The 25,000-nt window shown below is 42.6% G+C and overlaps 1 protein-coding gene across 1 annotated transcript in view; it reads left to right on the top strand.

The window, feature by feature from the left end:
* Positions 1–25,000, top strand: part of pappab (pregnancy-associated plasma protein A, pappalysin 1b) — a 55,128-nt gene that overhangs the window by 737 nt on the left and 29,391 nt on the right. The window contains exons 2-7 of the mRNA XM_027003038.3: positions 4,659–5,742; positions 12,161–12,306; positions 12,446–12,739; positions 13,061–13,253; positions 13,517–13,638; positions 17,392–17,893. Of these exons, the coding sequence (XP_026858839.2) occupies positions 4,659–5,742; positions 12,161–12,306; positions 12,446–12,739; positions 13,061–13,253; positions 13,517–13,638; positions 17,392–17,893 (2,341 nt within the window). The remainder of the gene's footprint in view (positions 1–4,658; positions 5,743–12,160; positions 12,307–12,445; positions 12,740–13,060; positions 13,254–13,516; positions 13,639–17,391; positions 17,894–25,000) is intronic.

Here is a 25,000-nt window from a genome sequence, read left to right as displayed (position 1 = left end):
GTGTCCGCATGGATATTGACAGGTCTTCATTCATGGATTTATCCGTCTCCACTTATACAGAATTGTGCTTTGCTTTCCATGCGCATCAAAGTTTCTACATATTTATGTTTTTATTGTTCTGGCCAAGTTTGATTTGTCATTCGTCAGAACAGTAACCCGCAAAAGCCCTGACTGAAACAACGGAAACAATACCTTAATGATGACAAGTTTCTTGTTAACTCGTTTACTTAATTGAAGGCGAATCACTTGACTTATTATGGAACGAAGAGATTATATAATTAAGCAATGTCATTTCTAAATAAAAATGATTATAAATCATATGTCATATATCGTTCTTCATTCACCAAGCCTTTAAAGTGGAAAGCCCTGTTTAAAGTGTATTTACGAAATAACGCCTTGGGTTACGCTGCACTGATGAAGTCACAGACGCCAAATTGTGTTATAAATCGCTCCTAGTGCCTTTTTGAATCTGCAAGAAACACGTCAGCACTTTGATGCATAACGGTACCGCCCCCCAATTAAATGTGATGTTGGATAATCTAGCTCTCAGATCAGCTTGAAAACAAGTTATTTAAATTTCCGCTGGTTATCCAATTTCCATTCAAATCGCAACGTTATGTAGAAGTCACTTTCCTAAATTTGTGGAATGTTTCAGAATTTCGAGAAATGCCATTATTTGATTTATTTAGTAAATACAGTAAATACATTTATAGTTTTTTTTTCCACTGAAAAATATACCCAAACGATATCAACCAGGGTTTTAAACTCTGGTATGAACAAAATCATAGTTTTTACGCAGTTTCGTTCTTTTTTTCGTCTAGTGTTCATTAAATAGCCAGTGATTGAGGACGGTTCATGGGATGTGTACATCCTCTTGATCCTTAGGCTACAACGATTTTACATAATGACTGAGAGCGCTTAGATCGGACCCACATTAAGGCTTCCGGATCGATCATTTAGATTGATTCTACGTTATGATGACGCTTACGATTAAAGCATCTGTTAGAAACAAACCAAAGCAAACACGGTAAACAAAAAAATAAAAAAAAAACATCACAAACAAACAAAAACAACACCTCCATTGGTCAACAAAGTGTCATGAACTGCTTAATAAGATCGTTTCTTTTTTCCTAAGGTTTCCTAAGCAGGCCTTATTAGTTAATCTTTTTAAATTCATACATTTAAATGGCACATTTGACTAACACATGGACATAACCCACTAATCAGTAACATGGATGTTTATATTTGCATTTTGAAGCTAATTAAAAATGCATAAAATCCTCATACATTTTTGGTCAAGAACGTCCACTCTCAACATAGTATTAAGTCACAAAAACGTTAAAGAACATCAAAGAAGGTGATGAAGGTGTCTAGAGCTGCCACAACAAAACAAAGTCAATGCAAAGTTAACACAAAATCAGCATCAAACATTGGTTGTTTCCTTGAACCTATCTCAGGGTTGAGGCAGCTCTAAATTTAGTGCAACATGTGCACCACTTTTTGTTGCTATGAAGTAAGCTAATAGTTTATGGCTTGACAGAAGCTTATTGTTTCCAAATGACAGTCTTTTTATGAAGGCATGGTTTTAAAGAGGCGGTCTTGATGGCTTAAGCTGCAAAATGAGTGCCTTGTCCATCCTTTCACCAAGTGGTTTTGTTATTGCTCCGAGTTTATGATGTTACATTCTTTTCTATCAGCCACCAGGCTGTGAATCAGATCCCCTTACACAAAAACTGCCTAATGAGAGAGTGACAGAAGAAGAAAGCATGAGGGAAAGAGAGAGAGAGAGAGAGAGAGAGAAAGAGAGAGAGAAAGAGAAAGAGAGAGAGAGCCAGGACTAGTGCTGAATTTGGGTTAGAAGCTCTGAAATCCAAGTATCTCTTTCATAGTAGCTTCAAGATGTTGTTTTATTTCCAATGACAGAGGCTTTCATATCACAAATGTTTTGTCAGCATTGATGTGGTTTTAATACTTTAGTGTTGCAGCCCTCAATCTAAATAATATATTGGAACAGAAATCATGTGGTTTACAGTGACAGTGGTGTATGACTATAGAGTTGTAGTATGACTACATGCTTGGAATATATCAGACTAGAACAGTATAATAATTAACTTTTTCCATTTTCTTACACAGATGCCTAAAGTCACCTAGTTCAATTTCACCTATGTGAAATGTATAAGTTGTGTACTGAGTTAACAACTCTCAATCCAAAAAAAACCCTCCTATTAATTTTAAGCAGCATTTGTCTTGGATCTGACCCCACAGTTGAAGAGCAGGTATGTGGCACATTCTTGTGTAGCCGTGATCTCAGTGAATCATTTGGCAATGCTGACTCTGTTGTGCTCTGTCCATGGTGCTGAGATGCTATAGACTTAAAACAGATGCATTAGTGAAGCAATGTTTTGTCAAATTTTCACTCAGTGTTACATCATAATGTCACATTCAATCTGTTTGATCAATATAGTACATACCATCATTGCATTTAAGAGGAAAAAGTGTAAACGAGTTTGTGAATGTAAGTTTATATTTTTATATTTTATACATTGTTACACTTTATACTCTACATTTAGTTCATACAATTCTACTTTTGACATATCTATTAGCTCAAACAACACACTCCTTTGTGACTCAGTAAAAAGGAATCTTACACCAAATCTTTTTCCTTGTGTTAGTGCTGTGCCTGATCAGTCGCTTCCACAACCTCCTCATATGTGTGAGATGCTGAAACTGGCTGAATTTGACCTCTTTGTTATTTGCCACTTAGTGGTCTCAGTCCAGGATTTCGCAGATTGTAATTTCCTCACTTTAATGGTACAATTTATTTTTATGGACGCTGGCAGTGGTTCTACAGGCAACCAAGGAGAGAGAAGGAGCTCCAGGCTCATGTGCGCCTTGGTCTACCCCAACACTGCAGCTTCTCTCTTCATGTCAGTGATCTTTGGGTAAAGCTAGTGAACAGTCAGAATGAGAGGAAGAAAACACCTCATTAAAGTGAGCTGCGTCCACATTGACTCAAGCTGCTTGAGTAAAACCTTCCCTGTTAAGGGGATGCATGTGCATTTCCTCCTCAGATTTCTGGGCAAGCTACTGCAAAGTTTTTAATTGTTAGAGTTTGTAAGAGAATCATGCTTTAAGTATTTATAGTCTCTGTATGGGTTAGCAGCAACAGCTGGCCTATGTGGGTGTGTGCGTGGTCACATGCACATGCGCACCTACACACACACACACACACACACACACACACACACACACACACACACACACACACACACACACACACACATACACACAAAAGATGACATTTTTCCCTGCTACCCTGGTAACACTTTACTGCTTATTTGGCCTACATGATTTTCACCAATTACCTCTAGCAAACACACTTCTCCCAGCTGTGAGAGAAGAGAGAGGATTTCTCCCACAGGGAGAGGGGGCAGGCTGTGTACACAGCACTAAGCCGAGGGTCACAAAGCCATCTCTCTCTTTCTGACTGCTGTGTGTCTCTCTGCACCGCCAGTAGCAGTGCCAGACAGCAGCTCTGTGAATCTTACGAGCGTGCTGCGGCTCGCCAGTCACCCTGACTTGTCTGGATTCAAGGGCGACGTCATGGATGATGTCAGTGCATGTGCATAAGAAGATCTTTTTTTTTTTTTTTTTCAGGCAAACTTTGTGTTTGTCTACACAAAGACAGGAAGGTCCTTCATCCTTAAAGATGGCATAAAGGACTGCAATTGTCATGGCAGATTTAAAATGAATTACTCCTATTAGGAACATCATTTCATTTTAAATCCATTACAAACATGACGTGATAATCATCGGATGATAACCGTTTAGCATCTGCAGAACTAAAATAATCGTTGTTTAGTCGCTTTTATCATTTGAATTTCATTGCAGGTCCATTAAATAAAAATAATAAAGCAACATACAATTTTATTTTAGTTCCAGAGAGCAAATCCCAAAGATGTTGCAGGCTTGTGTAGCCTTACATAACTGATGCAGAGTCCCAAACACTCCTTCCTCTTTTATGTAGTTTTACTTTTCTCAGTACGACTGTGAACGAAACATTCCCATTAGATGTAGGAATACGTTACCTTCCTGAGACTAAAACACAGTATCCAAATTAAACATCGGAAGAGGGTTTCAGGGCTCTTATCATAATAAGGTCCTTGCCGAAAATGGACTATTTTTTTATTTCAAACTAACCCACTGCTGAGGCACATTTCAAGAAAATAGACTGAAAGTTCGTGCAACCTTTGGTCTGTTGATACAAGACCACACTGTCTGGGCCTGATTGCTAGCAGATGGTTCATTGTAGATTTGCAGTCCTTGGACTGGACTGTTTTTCAAGGCCTGATCGTGGAAACTGCAATATTCCTTGCTTTGTCAGATTGACACACAATTTAAAGTGGCTCTTGACTGCATATTGTAAACTGAAAATACTCATTCTGAACATTAGAGAATGTGTTTTCGCAGGCTTGTGCCTTTTTGGGAATTAACATCGCAGCAAATATCCAGAAAAATGGACTTGTTGATTTCATGTATTTATTGATCATAGAGCTTACACAGTGTGTTTATGCCGTATGTATCAGAAATGTTTTTATGTGTGTATGCACATAAAATGTGTATGTCAATCTCAAACGGTCACTTCCTCTCCCTTTTAGGGCTGTATGATAAATGTTTCTATGTGACCTGTGACCGAGGCTGGCGACTTGGCATCAGACCAGTGAGCGATCAAGGCAACAGGGACCCTCGTTTCTACTTCTCCCTAAAAACAGACAGAGCCCACAAAGTCACCACCATCATCTCCAATGCCCCCTACGCACCAAACCACTGGTACCACCTGGCCATCACCTACAATGGCCTCCGCATGAAGCTCTACGTGAACGGGGCTCAGGTGGCCGTGAGTCGGGACCAGTCTGGTGAGGTGTTCAGTCCGCTCACCAAAAAGTGCAAGGTGCTCATGGTGGGTGGCAATGCCCTCAACCACAACTACCGAGGAACACTGGAGCACCTTAGTTTATGGAGGAGAGCCCTGACCCAGCGCGAGATTGTCAGCTATGTGCAGAGTCACGAGCGTGACCATCCATATGACCTCTCTTACTTGGTAATTCACGAGAACTTTGAGAACACGTCCCGCAAGTGGCTGACGGTGAAAGACGGGAGCTTCCCACAGGTTGGCGTCTCGGATCGGGCATGGTCAGGCTACCTGGGCACCTCCGCCAGTACCACGCTCCTTCCACCGCCATGCGGTCAGACCATCTGTGACAATGTGCAAGTGATAACGAGTTACAACCACTTCTGGAGCTTCCGCGAACCCAAGATGGTGCGCTACCGGCTGGTCAACGTGTACGATGATGACGGCCGGAGGCCCACGGTCACCGAGCACCAGATCAACCTCCAGCACCAGCACCTCAATAATGCCTTCCGCACGTACAATATCACCTGGGAGCGCACGGTCCACAACATCTACAACTCCTCCCTCCGTGACCGCCTCATTCTCGCCAACTGTGATGTCAGCAAAGTGGGTGATGAGGAGTGCGACCTAGAATGCAACCACACGCTAACGGGCTTCGATGCCGGCTACTGCAGGAGGCAGACCACAAGCTGTCCAAAACACAAACAGGGGAACGGGGTTTGTGACCCCGAGTGCAACTGGGATCATTTCTACTACGACCATGGGGACTGCTGCAATCCCAATGTCACTGACGTCACCAAAACATGCTTTAACCATACTTCACCGTACAGGTATGCTAAGAGAACTTTGCAGTATTTCACGCTGAGAATTAATCTCAGGCTATTACATGATTAGTATTATGAAGCAAAGTTTACCAAATATGTATTGTCATATTCAGGAGAGCCAAAATATTTTTTGAAATTTGTTTTGTCACTTAGTACATGAGGGTATGACATTAGACTGAACTCGTAAAGAATACATTGTTTCAGTATATTTTTAGCTATGCAAAGGATGTCTGGTCTGACGTTCTTCAGAGAATGTGCTGTGTTGTATTGTGTTTTGGTGTTCACAGGCAGTGTGTTTTTTACCAGTCCCTGTGGCTCTCCATGGCTTTCATTCAAAGCCAAGAAGCCAGTTGCTTTTTGCTTTGCAGCTGAAACAAAGTACTCTGGTGTCTGGATGGGAAGAAAGGAGATGTTAGAAATAGTTCTCCCTTTTCGAGAGCTTATAAAAGTGGATTGATAGGGAGTAAGTGGGAATGGAAACTATGTCCCCCTGGATACCAGAGAGAGCCAATTACAGTTCAGAGCAGGAGCTGTAGCACTATTACTTACGGTAGCGGGGGCTCTTCTGGGAATGCTATTCAGGAACATAACTTTCCAGAGATATGTTGAGATGGGGGTGGAGACAATGAATATTAATACCATAAAAATCCTGGATTTCATTCTCTGGAGACTGCGTTAACAGCAACTCCATTATTTCTTCAGATGTGTCTATTGAGTATTAGAAGACGTATATACACACAGTTACACGAAGAATTTGTGTCCTGGGATTAAAAAAAAAAGGCTTGCTGCCATAGTTTCACCAAGCTTCCAGGCATGTTTGTTTCTTATGGAAGGACATTTTTTGTCTCAGAGCACAAAATATCATAAACGTTACCTTGGTGCAGTATGTGGTTACATAATGAATCACATCATGAAACTTCCTTTCATTCAGTGCTTTCAAATGGTCAGCATCTTCTTTTCTTCATTGCTTATAATCACAATTGGGGTTACCAAACATGACTCCTTGTGTCTGTGTGTGTGCGTGTGTGCACATGCCCACGTGTTTGTACTGAGAAGTGCAGGGAGAATGACGTCTCTCAACCAGAGGAAAAGAGCTCTGTGACTGGTTGCTTGTTTTGATTTAATTATGGTATGTCTGCTGAACTCTGGATAACAAAATGATTTGATGTTCCTTTCTCATTGTGGAATTATGCATGCACAGAAATTTGTGCAAACAGAGCATAATGGACTTGAATGGTGTGGTGCATTTGTGTGCCTAACACTGGTTCTGACATAATTGTTTGCAAATAATGTTTTAGTGCAAGATTTTTGTTTGTGGGAAATATGGTTTTAATCGCAAGTTGTTAGTCACATGGGATTAGTCAGTGTTTCTGTGCAGTTTTACATTTTTTAATGCTGAGTAAGACGTGATGAGGCTAGGTTTTCTAGCGTGGTCAAAACTCAGAGAGGATGACATCCCACTGAAACACCTAGGGAGTCACTTAGGTATAAAGATGTAATTAAAAAATGAACTAGTGCTTTCCCCACTAGTTGCAGAATTTTAGGAGCACATGTTTCTCTTGTCTATTTGTTTTCTCACCATAGGGCTTACATAATGTAGCCAGAGAGCCTGGTTACACATGCCATCCGCAAGGAGGACAAGCCATCTGTGGCTTCAGTAAATTGCTGTCCAAGGACCCTTGACTTCACAACTTGTGGCGGAATCACAGCCACTTTGCTTGTAAAGCAGGCTATTTAAACAGTTTTTGCCTAATCAAGGATTTAGGGGAAGAGAGGTATTCTTAGCACCTCACTTTAAAGGGCCGAACAGGCCCATAAAAACACCTGTTCTCTTTCTCTCTCTCTCTCTCTCTCTCTCTCTCTCTCTCTCTCTCTCTCTCTCTCTCACACACACACACACACACACACACACACACACACACAGAAGCCTCTGGTGTTTAGGAGCTGCATGAGAATAAAGAGCTAAGCCCTGGAGACAGAGGGATTTCCTCCTGTTAAACAGCAGCAATTAAACAGTTCTTTAGCATGGCATTGTGATCAGAGCTGATCCATGTGGACATGAGCTCTGAGAAGCTTCTTTCATTCAGTCTAAGGAGTTTCATTCAGTCTAAATGAGGAAAAGCCTTTCTTCACTTTGGCAGCAATGGGAATGCATTATTTCATATTTGTTATGTACCTCTATGGATTCAAGCTAAAATGTGATTAATTTCTTTTCTATTTCCGTAGATATCTTGATTACAGCCTGTACAAATTTACATTTTTAATTGAATAATACCGTCACATCATCACTCATTGAATTATTTGCCATGCAGTGTTGAACACCATCTAAAGCATAAACAAGTGCGATTTACAATTTGTGTGCTCCCTCATTCACTCCTCTCTTATCAACTTAATGGTTTGGTGTCAGTCAATTATGTTATTTCTGTAGAGGTCAGCTGCAAATTCTCCCGTGCAGTTGCAAAACCTTGCGCCTGCTATTGTGTTACGCCAACCACGCAGTTGATTGATGACGTCTCTGATGTGTGCAGGACCGATGAAAGGATCAGTAAAGGGTCTCTGAAAATTACAGTCTTCTCCACCAATGGGAGAGGTATTGTCGTGCCAACCTGCTTCTAACAACACTATGCAAATTCACACATCTCTAGGTATTGGAGTTCTTATGGATTCTGATGAATAATACATAGGTGTAAATGGACGAAGCCGTAGTGGCGCATTTAATATACATTACAAAGTAAATTTGCCAATTTAACGGTCGGAGCACTGAGTGGGTCCGCCCGTGACGTCTGCATTTGGCCTAGTCGCTTCTTTGTCATTTGTTCCACGTGGTAAAATAACCTTTAAACCGTTTAACCAATATAACCATTGAGTTATATCAAACACATTAAGCATTCGAAATGGGTGATTGTATGGCATAATATTGATTTATAGTCTAAGCAGATATGAACAGGTGTTGGCTTGGAACACCTCCAAGAAGAAGTCTTCAAGGTTCCTCAGGTGTAGAGTAAAATCACTGTAAGGAGCCTTTAGCGAAGCGTAAGAAAGGTTTGGCGTGTACAAGGTCTCTGTCATTAATGAAAACCAGTAAGAAAAGTATGATATAACTAAAAAGTCTGAATACTATGCACTGCTAGTGTGATCCACTGCCCCACTGGAGGAAACCCCTCTACTACACACCACTGTGCAATGCCCAGCCATCAATGCAGGCATGCTTTGGTCAGCCACAAGCCTGCCTACTGGTTTTGTAGCAGAGCCACATCCATGGTGTGTTTTTGCAACTGAGCCAGTGGATTAGGTTTAATTGATTTGATTAGGGAGCGTTGACCTACAGTAGTGGAACTTTTAGTAAGGTCAATGCATTGCTTTTTAGAAAACAAGCTCCTTCTTCAGCTTGTTGCCTAGCCAACTTATTTCTCGTGCCACTAAACTTTATGCCCTTTGTCTCCCCTTCTTCATAGCCAAAAGTCAGCCAATATTTTCATAGGAAATAATGAAATTCCTGAAATTATTAGGAAGGAAACTTATATCATCTGTTCTCCATAGACCTGTCTCTCAGACTTTCCCAGACTACCTTCTGATGGCGTTTGATAATGCTCCCGTGTAACAGTGTCTCACTTAGCATCAACATGATGGCGTCAACATTTGCTTAATCTGTGCTGAATAAACTTTGCACTTAAAATGTTGTGGTATGCAACCCATTCTTTCTGAGGTCTTTCATTTGACCTTATCTCTGATAAGACCTATGAACAAGCCAGCATGCGGGACAGACCCTAACCTGACTTGCATTCTCCATGTTTTTATCCCTCAACTTGCATAAGAATGTGATCATCGTCTAAAATAGAATCTAGCAAACCGTCCAAATGACCCCCAAAAAGTTTTTTGGCATTTAAAATATTACTTTATCTAGCTTTTTAAAAGTGCCAGAGATAAAAATAAGAATATATTCTTAACATAAGGTTCATTTGCTTCCAAATATCCCTTTCTTTTTTCCTGTTCATGTGTGGACCTAAGGTCTCCCTTTGTAATTAAAATTTGAGTATACTCTTCCGCTTGTTCACAAATTTTACTCTTCACTAAACTTCCTACTTGTGCTTGATCAGATGTAGGCAGCAGTTGACATGCCCACCTCAAACAGATGTACGCAGAAAAAGCTGACCACTGCCACAACTAATCATTGATTTTCTGCTCGACACCTCACACTTAACCGCCATGTTTATTCACAACCATGTGGAAAATATTCCTTCCTCCTTCCCCCCCCTCCCCTCTATCCCCTCACATCCCCTCACCCCTGTATGTATACTGAACCAAGAAGGACGCTTAATCTTTTTTGAAGTTCAGTAGAAAACAATTGCTTAGTATGGATAAAAAAGATAAAGCTGCATAGAACACTTAAGAACGGCTCAGATGAAATTCAGAATAAATATATTGTTCCTTCTCTTGCTAATTATTATGCTTATCAAAGTGGGAGGTTTCTGAACAGCCACCTGCATTTGGAGTGTGTTAGAGAATGTCTTAAGCAAAGATGTATCCATAGGATCCAGATAAGGTATAAACATTTTGCACATTTTTCAGCAATGCACTGCACTTAACATCATTTGAAATGTCACAAGCCCTCCAGTTTTTCTGAGTTATGATGGTGAGTGATGTCTTTTTAGGACAGAGTGCTGTGGTCTGAAACCTGAAGATAAGTAAATAACAGGAAAAGAGCCTCATCTCTCTCAAGCCTGTGTTCCTCTCAGAAGACTAATACATTAAAAAGCACTACAAACATTACATACATTGTCATAATATCTCAGCTAACCCAGGATTTAACACTGCTGTGGCAGGAACGCGGTCTGATTGGTCTTTGTAGTGAATTGGCCAAAAGATGTTGTTCTTAGAAGAAGGAATGAGATTCTGGCCATTTTCTGAATGGTGGTTAGTGGGGGTGTCTGAGCATGGCTTTTCTCTATTTTGCTTGAGCTTTTTTCAAAGGGGAAATGTTTGGATAGGGCCTATACTAAGGAGTTCAATGGGACAGAAGGTGAGATGAGAGCCCATATGAAACAATATACATCCCACCAGATATGAATTAATGCATTGTTGGGCTCCCATGCTGTTGAACATTTGGAACAAATGGAAGTGTGTCTCTGCAGAATGTATTATTGCAGCATGTATTAGAATAAGGACATCTGTCGTTGGTTCATTTGCAAAATAAGGCTAATGTGTCTTAAATCAACTGTTCCAAATCATAAAGGTGGTTGTGGTTGGATCCATCCAGATCACACAATGCATTCCTAACTAGACAGGACCAGTGACCTCTGACATTAGAGCTGGCCTTAGAGCAGAGCTCAAGTTTCATTCCAAATACAAACTCCCAGTGTGACCCTGTAAGTCTCATGAGTGCCATTAAATTATAGAACACTGCTCTGCTTTGCAATTCTTTACATTCTCTCAAATATTGAAACACACACACACACACACACACACACACACACACACACACAAACACAAAAACTGATGCTCACACTTTTTCTATGCAAGTTCTTTCAGTTCATCAAGAAACCTAACTGTGGTGATAAATGTGATTAATTATTGCTCTTTCAGTACAATTATTGAGTTCATCCCCAAACCAAAAAATTATAGTCATTTTACAGTCTATGAATCTATTTTGTAGACTCTATGAAATACATTGTCAATCTAAAAGAAACAATGTTATTTACAATTGACTTTTAAAAGGATCACTACCATTGATTTAACAAAGACGTTGTGTGATGTCAGAATGAAAAAGTTCACAAAACTAAGAGCATCAACAGGTTTAGTCATATTGTTGATAAATTGACCATACTGGATACCAACCTTCATTATGGATCGCAAAAAATGCAAAACACTGCTCAGAAAAAGGAGCGTCAGGAACCAAATAACTGAGAAAATGCAATACAGGCAGCAGACCAAACTAGATCATTTCCAGACAGCCAGGAAGAGCTGTGAATGCTCATAAAGAATGGAGCAGCCATGGGTTCCCAGCAGGTCTGCAGATGCTGTATGGAGATTTGCTTTGCCCAACCAAGGTCAAGCTATAGAATCTACAGAGTCCTCAAAATTGCCCCAAATTCTATTAACAGACTATTGCTTTGATTTGCTGATTATTGTATATAGCCCTAAATAGAGTAAGGAAGGTCTTTTTAGAATTATTTGAGCATTTGTTTTTCATTAAGGGTGGTGGTTTCAAAGATTGCAGATCCCTAAGTTTTAAGAATATTATACCACTAGGTTTGTAAGTTTGCAAGCTAGCTTTACTTTTGTTTCATGGGGCAGTTAAGTAATTTAAACTTGTTTGATACCCCTGTTCATGGTAACATCAAAATAAGCTTAATGTAAATACTCACCCGGATAGTCCGTCTCATTTTAGTGGTGTGACTGTCCTGTTCTGCTGTCTCTGTCTCAGGGCCTACCTGGATGTGAAGGAGCTGAAGGAGATCCTGCACCTGGATGGCTCCACACACCTCAATGTCTTCTTTGCCAACTCCTCTGATGAGGATCTGGCAGGAGTGGCCACGTGGCCTTGGGATAAAGAGGCCTTAACACATTTAGGTAAAGATCAATAGCAGAGTAGCAGAACTAGACATAGCAGTTCTGTTTAGCCAGAGCATTATGCTTTGTGTGATGCAGATGAGAAGAAGTGAACATGAGCATGGCAACAGTTGTGTTATCTGCTCTCTCTCTTTATGAGGTGGCATCGTGCTGAACCCCTTATTCTACGGAACCTTCGGCCATACGCATACTATGATCCACGAGATCGGCCACAGCCTCGGACTGTACCACGTTTTCAAGGGGATTTCAGAAGTAGAGTCATGCAACGACGCCTGTCTGGAAACAGAGCCCTCGTTAGAAACTGGAGACCTGTGTGCAGATACAAATCCCACACCAAAGTACAAATACTGCAGAGACCCAGAGCCTGTAAATGATACTTGTGGACAATGTTACTTCAAGCACACACCGTATAGAAATTATATGAGCTATGCAGGTGAGACAAGGACACACACTCACCTTTGAGTTGCAGTATTCACACAGGCAGACACACATGTGAATGTGCACACTTGCACGTACACACGCATGTGCACTTACGGACACTCTTCAGTAGCTACATTATGTTCTTGATGCAGAATTCCAGAGAAACACTTACATGTACTCAGGAGCCCTACATTTCATTGCTATTTGTAGCCTACTAGCCTTTGCAACATTATTCAAATTTCGAAAGTTGGATGTATATAAAACTTTATACATATGTAAAACATGCCATATGCATTGCAGTGCACCTAATTCCCTTTGTCTTTGTGTTCTGAAGATGATGACTGCACAGATTCCTTTACACCAAACCAGGTGGCTCGCATGCACTGTTACCTAGATCTGGTCTACCATTCCTGGAGGCCAGACAGTAAGCCAGCACCGGTCCCACTGCCTCCACGCCTGAAGAAACAGGAGCACGACTCCTTCACGCTGGAGTGGTTTCCTGCCCTTACTGGACAGTACTTCGACAGGTGACAAATGGACAATCTGCCACAGATTCTGATTTAGGATTAGTTTTGCTTTGTGGGACATAAAACCATAGATCATTAAAGAAAACATAAATCTGATCTGAAATTAAAAATTCTATTCTGACATTAGCAATACACTAAAAGTATTCTGTTACCTGCCTGTAATTGTTGCCTTGGCTCAATAGACATAAAGTGACCTCAGGGTATTAGAAGTGGCTCGGTTTCTGTGTCTAAGTTTCTATCTTGGCTGTCTGTTCGTTTCCTAGAGAAGTGGGATCAATATGCGATAGATGCACTGAAGGCCAGGTGCTCCTACAGTACGCTTCGAACTCATCTTCACTGAGACCCTGCACTCCGTCAGGCCATTGGAGCCCCCGCGAGGCAGAGGGTAAGTGATGATCCTACAGGACAATGTAATCAGTCTTTCAGGAGAGAATTTGTCACCATAGGAATGTAACATTTCTGTTTAAACCATGAATTAATAATTCACACCTAAATCTTAAACCTTATTTGTAACTCCAAACATTACCGTAACTGTAGGGTTATTAACGCTAGAGGTGTAATAGTCACCTGTTAAAGTGTGTTTACATCTTGTTGCTACTAAGTCACAGTTTTCTTAATTCAGTGGCTTCTAACTGGAATCCTGGAGAGCTACAGGGCCATTCAGAGCTAAAAAACACTTCTCAGGAAGAATAAAAAAAAACCTTTACCTCCTTCATGGCCCATGGAGATAAGAGTTTGTGTTAAGTGGTGTTTTAAACCATTTTTATTGGCCTTTATGATATGAGTCGTACACCACAGCAAAGAAAATGGATAAGAGCTTCTTAAGTGTTCTACCAGATAAAAACTGAGAAAATTTGACTTATAAAGTTTCTTTCACACGCTGATGCCCTGATTGAACTCACAAACCTATTTTGACTCTTGAGGTTCTTGATAAGGGAGTGACTCAGTCCCAAAGGTCGAATGTGGCAGGCAGTTGATGAAAGCCGGTGACACATCCGTTAAGTGAGTTCATTTGAATAATTTTAATTGGCGCTTACAAATTTTTATCAGTTATTGGCTGTTAAGATGGGAAATGGTATCCATTCTTTTCATGCTCAATGAAGTAGTGGAGTTTTGTTGGGGTCTAACTCATGATAGTTTTGGCAAGGAGTGAGAGACACTTGGAAATTACATTTAATTAGTGAGTGCTGTTCAAATCATTAATGTGCCGTTTTATTGGATGGAATATGTGATTAAAGTATTGCACCTAACATGGCTTTCCAATGAGGGGCCTATATTGGGGTAGAATAGCAAAAGGATCTCAGAGAAGATGTGGGGAAAAGATTAGTCATATGGGTTGTCATAAATTTTGATTTTCTCATGTGTTTATTTTAAGAGATGAGAAATATGGACAAAAATATATAAAAGAGTTAGTCCATAGAGCTTTGTGATATGAATGAAAATGTTTTTTAATCTTTGACAGTGAGTCATGTTTTCCACGGCTATATTGACAATTCTGCCCTAGTGGATTAACCTTTGATCTGACATTGCAAAAAACATGTTATGCCAAAAATGTCCTCAATTTTCATCATCTAAAGCTTAATGTATCAAACCTGCTTTGTAGTCTTTTTGGGCTTGCTACATATACAAAATGAATGCTTAGGTGAAAGGGCATTGCTTCTTCAGATATGTCCATGTAAAAGGTGATAACTCCTCAAAAAGGGAATAAGACTTGACATTGAAAACCACTCTAGAGGCCTACATTCCCTATAGGGCCAACTGTTTTTCTGTTTAATAACTTAATCACTCAGTTTGGGTTGTTTTTAAAAAACGGGTGAGTCAGTCTTGCGGTGGGGGAAGGCTGTAAGTATCCCTCAAAGCCAAGTTGGCCTAGCGGTGACTACATTCAGTCAGCTGGGGGAGGCATGCCCTGGCTTGCCATTGCCACAACATTTGAACTAACTCCGCTCTGTGCTTGGAATCCTTCCCTGGTGTACTCCATAGCCAGGCCAATCTTTCCACTGTTTACAATCGGATACAAACCTGCCATTGACAACCTGCAGCTGCCGTGAACTGCTGCCCTCGCAGAGATCTTTAGAAAATCACCTGCCTTCAGCACTTCCACCCTCTAATGCATGCTCTCTGTCATCAGCTATCTAAACGACTAAGCTGAACACTTTTGTGTTTTTACTGCTCCGCCACCCACCTTTCACCCCCCCACCCCCCCCCACCTCAAGTGTCCTCACTTGCCTCTTGACTCAAAACATTGGAACAAGCAGTAATGGAGCGGCAGCCGTATCGCGTTGCGGAGAGGACCGGCGAGGGCACCAATGTGCATGAACTCGCAAGACCGCCCGCGGGCAACATTTCGAGGTTTGCTATGCAAATTGCTGAGCGGTTCACGAGAAGAATCCCACAGCATGTCAGGAAACTGCAAGACACAAAAACCCAGGAATGCGAAGAATGTCTGGCATCTCTGACCCTCACCTCAGCAGTTTGTCAGCCTCCCGCGCTGCTTCCAATACCCACCGTTTGCTGTAGACTCGTCTGCTCCCTCATGACAGCTGCTTGGACTCGCCCGAACCGTCACACGGCTTGATGACCCTGGCAACAAGGGGCAGACGCCGCTGTCCCGCTAGCCCAAATGCAGTCATGTGACCGTTTCATATATGACATTAAAAATGATTTATCGTCATGGATCTTTGCATATTTCAGTGATTTAACTTATGACAGTAGGCTACAAAAAGCAGTAAAATGTAATCTGTTTAATGATGCGTAGGAGAGGTATGGTGTAGAATAGGTTCAGCAGCGTAGCATACGTTCTTTGTTTCGACCTGCAAATGCCATTGGTGTGCAGGGTCGCCTACTCCCTGACCTCCTACATGCAGCAGGCCGAGAATGAATAATATGGATTATGATGGAAACTATAGACATATTGTTTGAGCGTGCAAGATGCTCTGTCTTCACTGCCTTCTGCCATCAAAGGCCACTTACTATCAACAAGTGGGAAAGGAATTTCCTTAATGTATGACTCATATTCAGGAGATTGTCTGGCTGGACATGGAGTGTTTAACAAAGCTGAGGCATTTGCTCAGTACCCTTCTCCCTAATCCCATTAGACACTTTCTAGATGAATGCATCTAAAAGGCTGTTGAGGTACTTTCCATTGTGAGTAATAGGAACGGGGTAAATCCTGCTAACATTTATCATATCATGGTCACCCTCAGTTCTTCTCCAAGCGTGAGAGCGTGTCGTTTACCTTAACTTGGAACCCCCTCATTAGCACGGCTGTAGAATCCACTGAGCTCCTTTAGCTGCTTAAGAGAGAGTTCTTCAGTGGGGCCTTCTGGCCAATCTTGGACCATTTCTAGGTCCCTCTCTCTTTAAGCCGCCTCATAGTGGCCCCTTGACAGCTCCTGGAAGAATAACTGGGCTGAAGGCCAAAATTCCCCAAATGACCTCCTGCTAAAGGACATTGCTTGCTCCTCTGAATCTGTTTGTTTGTTTGTTTGTTTTTGAAATGTGTCTTTCACCACTCACTGTCCAATTTCAGTCTAGTGACACGGCGGTTAGGAAGAAAGCAGAGCAAATTCTAAATAGGAGCAGGAAGGAATGTTCAACATAATCACAATAGAATTCCCAACTGTTGTTTGAGCATATGGTAATCACTATTTTGAATTACTGATTCTCTTACGTAACACAACAAAAAAGAGAAAATTGTGTCTCTAGTTAGGTCTCAGTTCTTTTACCATACACATATGCTGAACAGAGGCGTCAGTTTGTACAGGTTCTGCCACATTCGAGGTGCAATACAGTAGTATTTTTGTTGATTATCCATTTTAGTAAATGAAAGGAAAGTGTGAAGAAATCACCACAGGTTGGTCTTAAAGTGAACGGTTAGTACATGTTGAAATGGTTAGCAGCAGCAATTTTAGCAGCGTGATTCATGGCTGGATTGTGGCACATTCCTTGCCTATGTTGTTACGTTTTGCAGGAGCTCAGACACATGACTTGAACCAAGCCTAGAAATGAACATGTTTTCATATGCCTGAGAGCGACATTGCAAGGAAATCAAATGTTATTAAATGTGCTATGTTGGCCCCTAGTGCTCTCTCAGCATTTAGGACTAACCTGATGTGACTTGACCCTGGTTCCCCAGGGGCGCCGGACGTGGAGCAGGTCTGTGAACCAAGCGTGCGCACATGGAGCCCCAATGCTGGGCTGGACTCGACCAGTGTGGGGTCGGCCTCCTGCCCCCCACAGGGCTGCATGCTGCAGTTGGACTTCGCCCACCCGCTGGTGCCCGACTCTCTCACCATATGGGTCACCTTCTTCTTGGCGGAGGAGGGCAACGCGGCCACCCTGCAAAACGTCCTCTTGCTGACGCTGAGCGGCAACAACGTGTCACTGGGTCCGCAGACCGCCTACTGCGACACGGCGCTCACGATCAAGCTCTCCGTGGATGAAGAGGTGTACGGCGTGCAGTTCTTCACCATGGAGCAGCACCTGGAGATTGACGCCACGCTCATGGTCTCCAGGCCCGGCACCATGCTCTGCTGGCCATGCCAGCCACTGCGCTACAGACTGATGCGGGACCCGCCTTTCAGCCACGCTCCTCATGGTGTTGTTCTTACAGACGCCACCAGGAGATATACAGACAGGTAAGCACTTTGGCAACTCTTGGTCGCTTGTTTTTAGAGGTGTGATTAAACACTGCACAAATGCAAGGCGGGTAGGATATACATGCTAAATTATTTTTCCAGAGACTTACTCCATCAGAAGTATCCATACAGTTCATGCTTGCATCCTGTGGTATGTTGTCCCAGGTCCTTTCTGTGTGTGGGGGGTCTACAGACATGCCCTTTTGGCCCCAGGGTTGGGGGTTTAGGCCAGCTCAAAGAATTTCACAGCTAACCTTTATGAGAAAGACACCTTCCACAGAGCTCACAGGCCGGTTAGCCTGTGGAGCAATCATCGTTTCTGAGCACTAGGCCACAAAACAGTGGGTGAGCTTTTGAAGAGCGGGCTCTCAAAGGTAAAGCGAGAGCCCTGGGAGGTGACAGGCTGCTCGGGCACATAAACTGCACTTAATTGAAAAATATAGACCTTGTAGTCTGACCTTAGAGAGGCAGAATAAGTCGGTCCACCATGTTTGAAGTAAAGCCTTGTGTTCTGCTATGGCTTTCTGCTGTTCAGGGGCAATCCACACATACAGAAAAAGAGAGAGAGAGAAAGAGAAAGAGAGAGAGAGAACTTTAGACTAGACTAGACTAGAGAGCTTTATAGCAGACACTAGAGGACTATTTTTTAGCTGTAAATCATCACAACAGAGCCGTCACACTCAAGCTGTCTCCTTCCTCCCTGTGGATGCTGTGCCTTGGGCCTGCAGGTCTGTAGTGTTACAACCATGATGTTTTGCAAATTGCTTGTTCTTTAAGGCTCAAAATGAGTTTCACACCCTCAAGTACTCAGATCTGAGCAAAATAGAATATCTGTAGTCCATTGTGACCTCTGCGCGTAAAGGCTGTTATGCTGGAGTGTAAAACATGCCAGTGCCTCTGCCGCAGACTGGTGGATCTTCATTCTGAGTAAGCACGGGTTCACAGTTCAGGGACCACACAGTGACAAGGAGGTGGGGGGAGGGTATGCATAGTGGCCCACCCCCCATATACCCCCCACACCCAGCTCCACGAGCCCACCCCCATACAACCCCCCACGAGCGTACCCCCATACAACCCCCCACGAGCCCACCCCCACGAGCCCACCCCCCCACCCCCCAATTCACCCCTCCACACCCACCCCCACGAGCCCCCCCCCCCCATACACCTCCCTACACCCCTTCACCAAAGATGAGTGCAGAGTTCAGATGAGCCTCGGAGAAAATAGTTTCATTCCTTGTCTTCCTTATTTTCTCACTTGGGAAACAGTGTTTGTCCATGCTCCGGGGCACAGTGAAGGGCTATTTAATGTATATGTGTAGTTTGGGAGTGTGAGAAATGTCCTTGTCTTTCGTCACTGAATGTAGCGTCTACAGAGCGTAACAAGTGAGGAGCGAGGTTCAGTGTTTGTTTCTAAGCCCCTTTCTGAGTCAAAAAAAATACAGTCCTATAGAATGTCCATTCTTTCCTTCTGGCAGATGTGTCTCTTAATAACAATACAGAAATTAAGAGTTTAGTCATTCAAGAGGCAGGCATTGTCTTCATTGTCTTTTATGTGTGGGTTGTGTGTGTGCGTGCGTGTGTGTGTGTGTGTGTGTGTGTGTGTGTGTGTGTGTGTGCGTGTGTGTGCGTGTGCGTGAGTGTGTGTGTGTGCGTGTGTGTGTGTGTGTGTGTGTTTGTTACTGTTGTATTTTTTGTGTGTGTTAGTTATTTATTCTGACACTCTGAATAATGGGTCACTCCCAGAGTTCAGGGCTGCACCTCTGTCGGCAAACCGCCAAAACTACATTAGCTGTCACTCAAAATCTTGACCCCCACGTCTGTAAACAAAGCCTGTTGTGATGTGAAGCCCTCTGTCCTTGCATAGTGCAGTCTGAGCAAAGTCCCTTCAACAAGCACTTTGTCAGTTTAAGTATTGGGTGGATGGTCTTGTCCGGAGCAGTTGAAATATTGTTAGCAGTGCAATAATGGGAATTAATCTCATGACCTTGATTTTGCTAGCAACTTGCTCCACCTGCTCTGCCATGTTCCATTTGGCTAATATATCAAATTATGGACACACACCAGTTATGGACACACAGAAATGGAATATAATGATGCCATTTAATTTAGTGATTTTAAAAAGATACCTCTTATATTGACATAAATGTCTAGAATGGACCTCGAAATTTGGAGACGTTAATTGTAAGATGAAGCGATTTAGCAGAGGCCTTGCAATCCAGGAAATCCATTAATTAGAATCCAGCTCAGATTCTCTGAGCCAGCTTGTGGGCATCCTTTGGATAATACCCCGCTTCTCTACAACATGTTTCTTACTCCAGGGCAGGTTTAAGAGCTTCCATTCCACCACTGATCTCGGTGTGAACATGGACTTTGGATGGTTCAAGAAGCGGCCATTGTTTACCTCATGCCTGTCAGACAAACAAACTCGTCTGTGGGCCTGAGCTATTGCAATGCAAAATAAGCATCACAAAAGAAAATCATGCTGTCCATCATAAGGAAAGGAGTCTCTTTGAATTGTACGGTGGATGGCAGAGCGAAATCCTTGCTGTGCTTTGGCAAAGCAGGATGAAAACAAGTATGAAAATTAAGGCTTTAATTGACTAGTGTTTCCTCTGTGCTGGAATGAATGCCTTTGCCCCAAACATGCCATCACCCTTTCCCAGAACTGCAGGTCACATCACCACTGACCGGATATTTTGTTTGTTGAATTGTTTGTTGGTTCCAAAGCTCTGTGTTTGCACTGATGTTTTCTCTCTCTCTCTCTCTCTCTCTCTCTCTCTCTCTCTCTCTCTCTCTCTCCATCTATCCATCTCTCTTCTTTTCCCGCTGCCGCCTACTTCAGATTTTTTTCGTACCACTGAAGGAGACAAGGGCCTAAAGTGCTTGAGTCAGAGTGGCCGGAAATGACACGGCTGTTTCAGCCACCAGGTGCAGGTCTCCTCTGGTTCAGGGAGTGTGGCAGGAACGTGGTCTTAGAGGGAATGAAAGCAGCCCCAATCAGAGTGGAGACTGGCTAAAAGAAGCAGCGTTGCTGATGAGCACTCCTAAGTGTGGGCTTGTGCTACAGGGCTGTGCTAAACAGAGCCATTAACTAGCGCAGACTGCTGAAATCTGCAATATTTCACTGCGCAATTTCTTCACCATGGAGTTAGGCTCCGAATAAACCTGAGAAACGCAGGTGAACAATTGGGGCACATGTAACAGAGCATGTGCAAGAGAATATTTACGCGATGAGGATATCTTGCTTTCTTCACTGCATTTTTAACACGCATGATTGTGTGTGGTGTAGGCACAGATGACGTGTTCAAAAGCCACTGTGAAAGCAGTGCAGCAGTGAGGTTTTGGAGTTGATGCATTATCCTTTCTTGTTTGTTTGTTTTCTTTTTTTTCTGCAGAAAAACAGCTGTATCACATACGATTGTTGCCATTCGGTGTTTTGTATTTTTCAAGCCTGACTTTTGATGCAATTATTGACTTTGTTCATGACCACTAGATTTGGACTGCAAGCAACATTTCTTCCCTTTAAGTTAACATGGTTTGAGGTGCTATGACTTGAATATCCATCTCCCAGTCATAACAAGAGATTAGATGGCATTGCACCACTTCTCCCTCTCTGAAGATATTGAGGCTCCCCAGATAAGCTGCATGGCTAGAAGCATCTGTCTCTCTTTCCCCTCGCTGTCTTCCTTTTTACTTCTCTCCACTATGCTTTTACTTCAAAGTCCGCTGAGAGTAGAGCAGGTCGCAAAGTGCAAACCATCTCCACAAAACCGCTCCACTCAGGGAGACAAACAAAATGCCAGCAGGGTTTTTATCTGTCTCTGAGGAAACACACTTTTATTAATTCTAACTGGCTGCGGATTAGACTGTATTGATCAGTGGGAGACTGCAGCACTTAAGTTTTACTAATCTGTTCTTAGCCCCTGGAGAAGGCCAGACAGAGGCTGATGACATGCTGGCAATACATGAACCGATCCTAAGTGTAGCATTGGCACACACACACCCCCCACCTCCCAAAAAAACTTTGAAAGAGCAAGTTCTGTCAAGTTCTATCTATATGCACATTTTCTATGGGTTTCAGTGCTGATTGCTATACTGTTATTCCTAGAGCAGTCTTCTACCTAACTGCTAGGATTGTGCCCACCAAGCTGTGCCCACAGAGAACCAGACACAGGACGGTAGCGCGTGCTCCATTGCTCTGCTGGTGGGTGTGGGACCTGGAAGATGGTGATATATGGCCAGACCCACATTCTACTACAGAGACTTGAAAACTATTTTTACCATCTCAAAATGAAAACATGGGAAAGAGCTTTGACAAACTGTGTACAGGCTACTGTGTATAGTCATACTGTGCACACAAACTGTGTGCAGTCTACTGTCTTCCCATGTTAATATGCTTGTGTGATTTGCTGGTAGTATTTTTCTGAGTTCTTGTGCCCATGTTTCCATATTAGACTTTTATTTTAGTTTTTAAAGCATAGCACTAAATCTTTTCAACATGATATGGCAAAGTTTTTTTATTCTTACTCTTTTTAATTAGAAGGACATTAATGTGATGCCCCATTGCTGTTGAGAATGGTTTGCAATGCGAAATTCTCCAGTTGTAGCAAATGATTATTCAAGAAGGCAAAACATCCTTTCCTTTGAATGTAAGTCAAACCGACGGTCTACCTCAGGAGTCGCTGCGGCTGTTAAAGATAGCAGCATGACTCTTTTTAGCTTCATTTCTCTCTGACCACAGCAAACATGTATTAGAAAAACAGTCAGATGACCACATGGCGGGCCCAGATCCTACAGCCTCTGCCTTTGGGGTTGGCCCTCGTCCCTGCTCATGCACTTCTAAAGGAGAGTCCTCTGGCTCTCTACTGCTCTCATGCCGCTCAGACTCTCTGACCCACATTTGACTGTTTGGGAAGTCTGCTCCCAGAGCAAGCCAATGGTGTTACTACTTCTTGGTGTGGCTTCTCCTGCCACATCTACCTGCAGCAGCTAGCTTAGCATTTCCCCCCAGTTTTTGAGCCAGCCTGAAGTCTTGGTTCCTTCATGCATCAGACAGCATTCGCATTAAGGAGCGGGGAGGCATGTCCATAGAATGGACAGCTTCCTTGTGGCCGATCCGAGACCTGCTGAAAATGTTCTCATTAACCAACCCCCGCGGGCAGCTGCATAGAGGTGTGGGAGGAGGTCAGCCTCCAAGAAGAGATGCAGGATACTGGGAGGGGAATTGAGGACTAATGAGACCGGGAACTGGCAGCATTGTCCTCCTGCAAAGCACTCCCACACCCTCCCCAGCTTTTCCATTTGATCTTGTTTTCCAGGCTTCCACCCCTGCTCTCTTTTCTTCGGCTCTCTGCTCTGGGAAACTCATGGGGATGGGGTGGGGTGGGGGTGGTTCAGTAGGGGGTTAATGGGGGGCAGGGTTCGCGTTAGTCCGGAAGCCCACCCTGCACCTCCATTACTTTGCGATGCCACAGCGAGCACAGCCCGAGCAGACGAAGCTTGTGTGGGTCCCAGTGCAGTCTTGCTCCCCTGTCCAGATGAGCGCTTCTCTTTATTGGAATACAGCTGAGTCTGGCGATCTGTCACCCGGAGGGTTTGTATTACAGCCCCTGTTCTTGACCCCTCCTGCTCTATGGCACACTTTGTGCTGTATGTAAGGTAACAGGCTTTTGGCTGGTTTTTCATTGTCATGATATTTTGTGCCTTTATGTGGAATTCATAATATCTATAGTGGCCTAAAGTTTGTGAAATTTTGGAATTATTTGTGCCATAACCTATTAACCAATTAAATATACAATCAAGCTCATAGATGGAAAAAGTATATGAACCTTTATGTTTAGAAGAAATATATTAACTAATAAAACCTCCTTTAGTGGCAGTTATATCAGTAGCTGAAGTCCAACACAGTGGTTCTGATCAGTCCAGCCCAATTTTTCCCAATGCTCTACACAAAACCACTTATGTTTATGCATATTTCTGGGAATGTCTTCAAGTCATATTGATCCAGTCCCAGCATTTCAAATGGAAACTGAGGTCAGGGCTCATGATGACGTGCCTGTTCTAAAACTCACATTTCTGTTTGAGCCACTCTGTTGTTGATTTACTGCTGTTTTGGAAAACAGTCATGTTGCATAACAAAATCCATTCTGGGATTTAGACAGACGCCATTACATTCTGCTGTAGAATTTTCTGATATACTTGGAATTCAGTGGTCATATTGCAGACTGTCCAGGCCATGAGGGAGCATAGCAGCCCCACACCAGTCTTTACCAGACTTCACAGTTGGAATTGGGTTTTAATGTTGGTGTGCAGGGTTTGGTTTTCTCAAAACAAAATGTAGTTATACATTTCTTAAATATTTCAACTTTTGTCTCATCTGTCCACAGGGCATTGTTCCAGTTGTACTTGCGGAACATCCAGGTGGTCTTTAGCAAACTTGAGACAGGCATCAATATTTTTTTTGGCGAGCAGTGGTTTCCACAGTGGTAACCTCCCATGATCACCACTGTTCAGTGTTTTCTTGTTGTAGACTCATGAACACAGACATTATCGAGTGCAGGCCTGTGTGATCTTTAGCTTTCACCATGGGGAGCTTTCTTTGAGGATTTTACATATGACCTTATGATCTTTGCAAGATGCATTCTTCTAGAAAGTTTTTCTTCAGTCTGCCTATATCACATTTAATCCAGTAGTCTATATTGTTACACCGTACACATTTTACAGTGAGGTTCTGTTGTGAAAACATATGGCATTATATGGCATCACACGTCCTTCCCCCGCTGAATTGGCTGTAGTGCCTGACCTTAATTAATGCCTTTTCAGTAGGTCATTATCAAAGTTTCAGATATAGTGTCCATCAATTAACTTGATCAATTAAGCTTTAAAGTTCATAGCTTGTTATTTACTAATTACTGTTAAGGCATGCTAAACAGACATTACTGTAAATGATTTAGTGCCTTATACTGAAACTAATATGAAAGATTTGTAGTAAGAAGAAACAAGAAAGAATCTGGAGACACTGCTAAGTTCTAGGAGTATAAAGATTTGCCAGTGTCATTTATTTATTTTAGTTAAATAATTAATGATTACAAGTTATTAGCAGATATG

This window comes from Electrophorus electricus, chromosome 5 (genome assembly GCF_041902795.1).
Source record: "Electrophorus electricus isolate QZ-2024a chromosome 5, ASM4190279v1, whole genome shotgun sequence".
Classification (NCBI taxonomy): domain Eukaryota; kingdom Metazoa; phylum Chordata; class Actinopteri; order Gymnotiformes; family Gymnotidae; genus Electrophorus; species Electrophorus electricus.
Note: the sequence above shows the minus strand (reverse complement) of the source record. Positions and strands in the feature narration are given on the sequence as shown.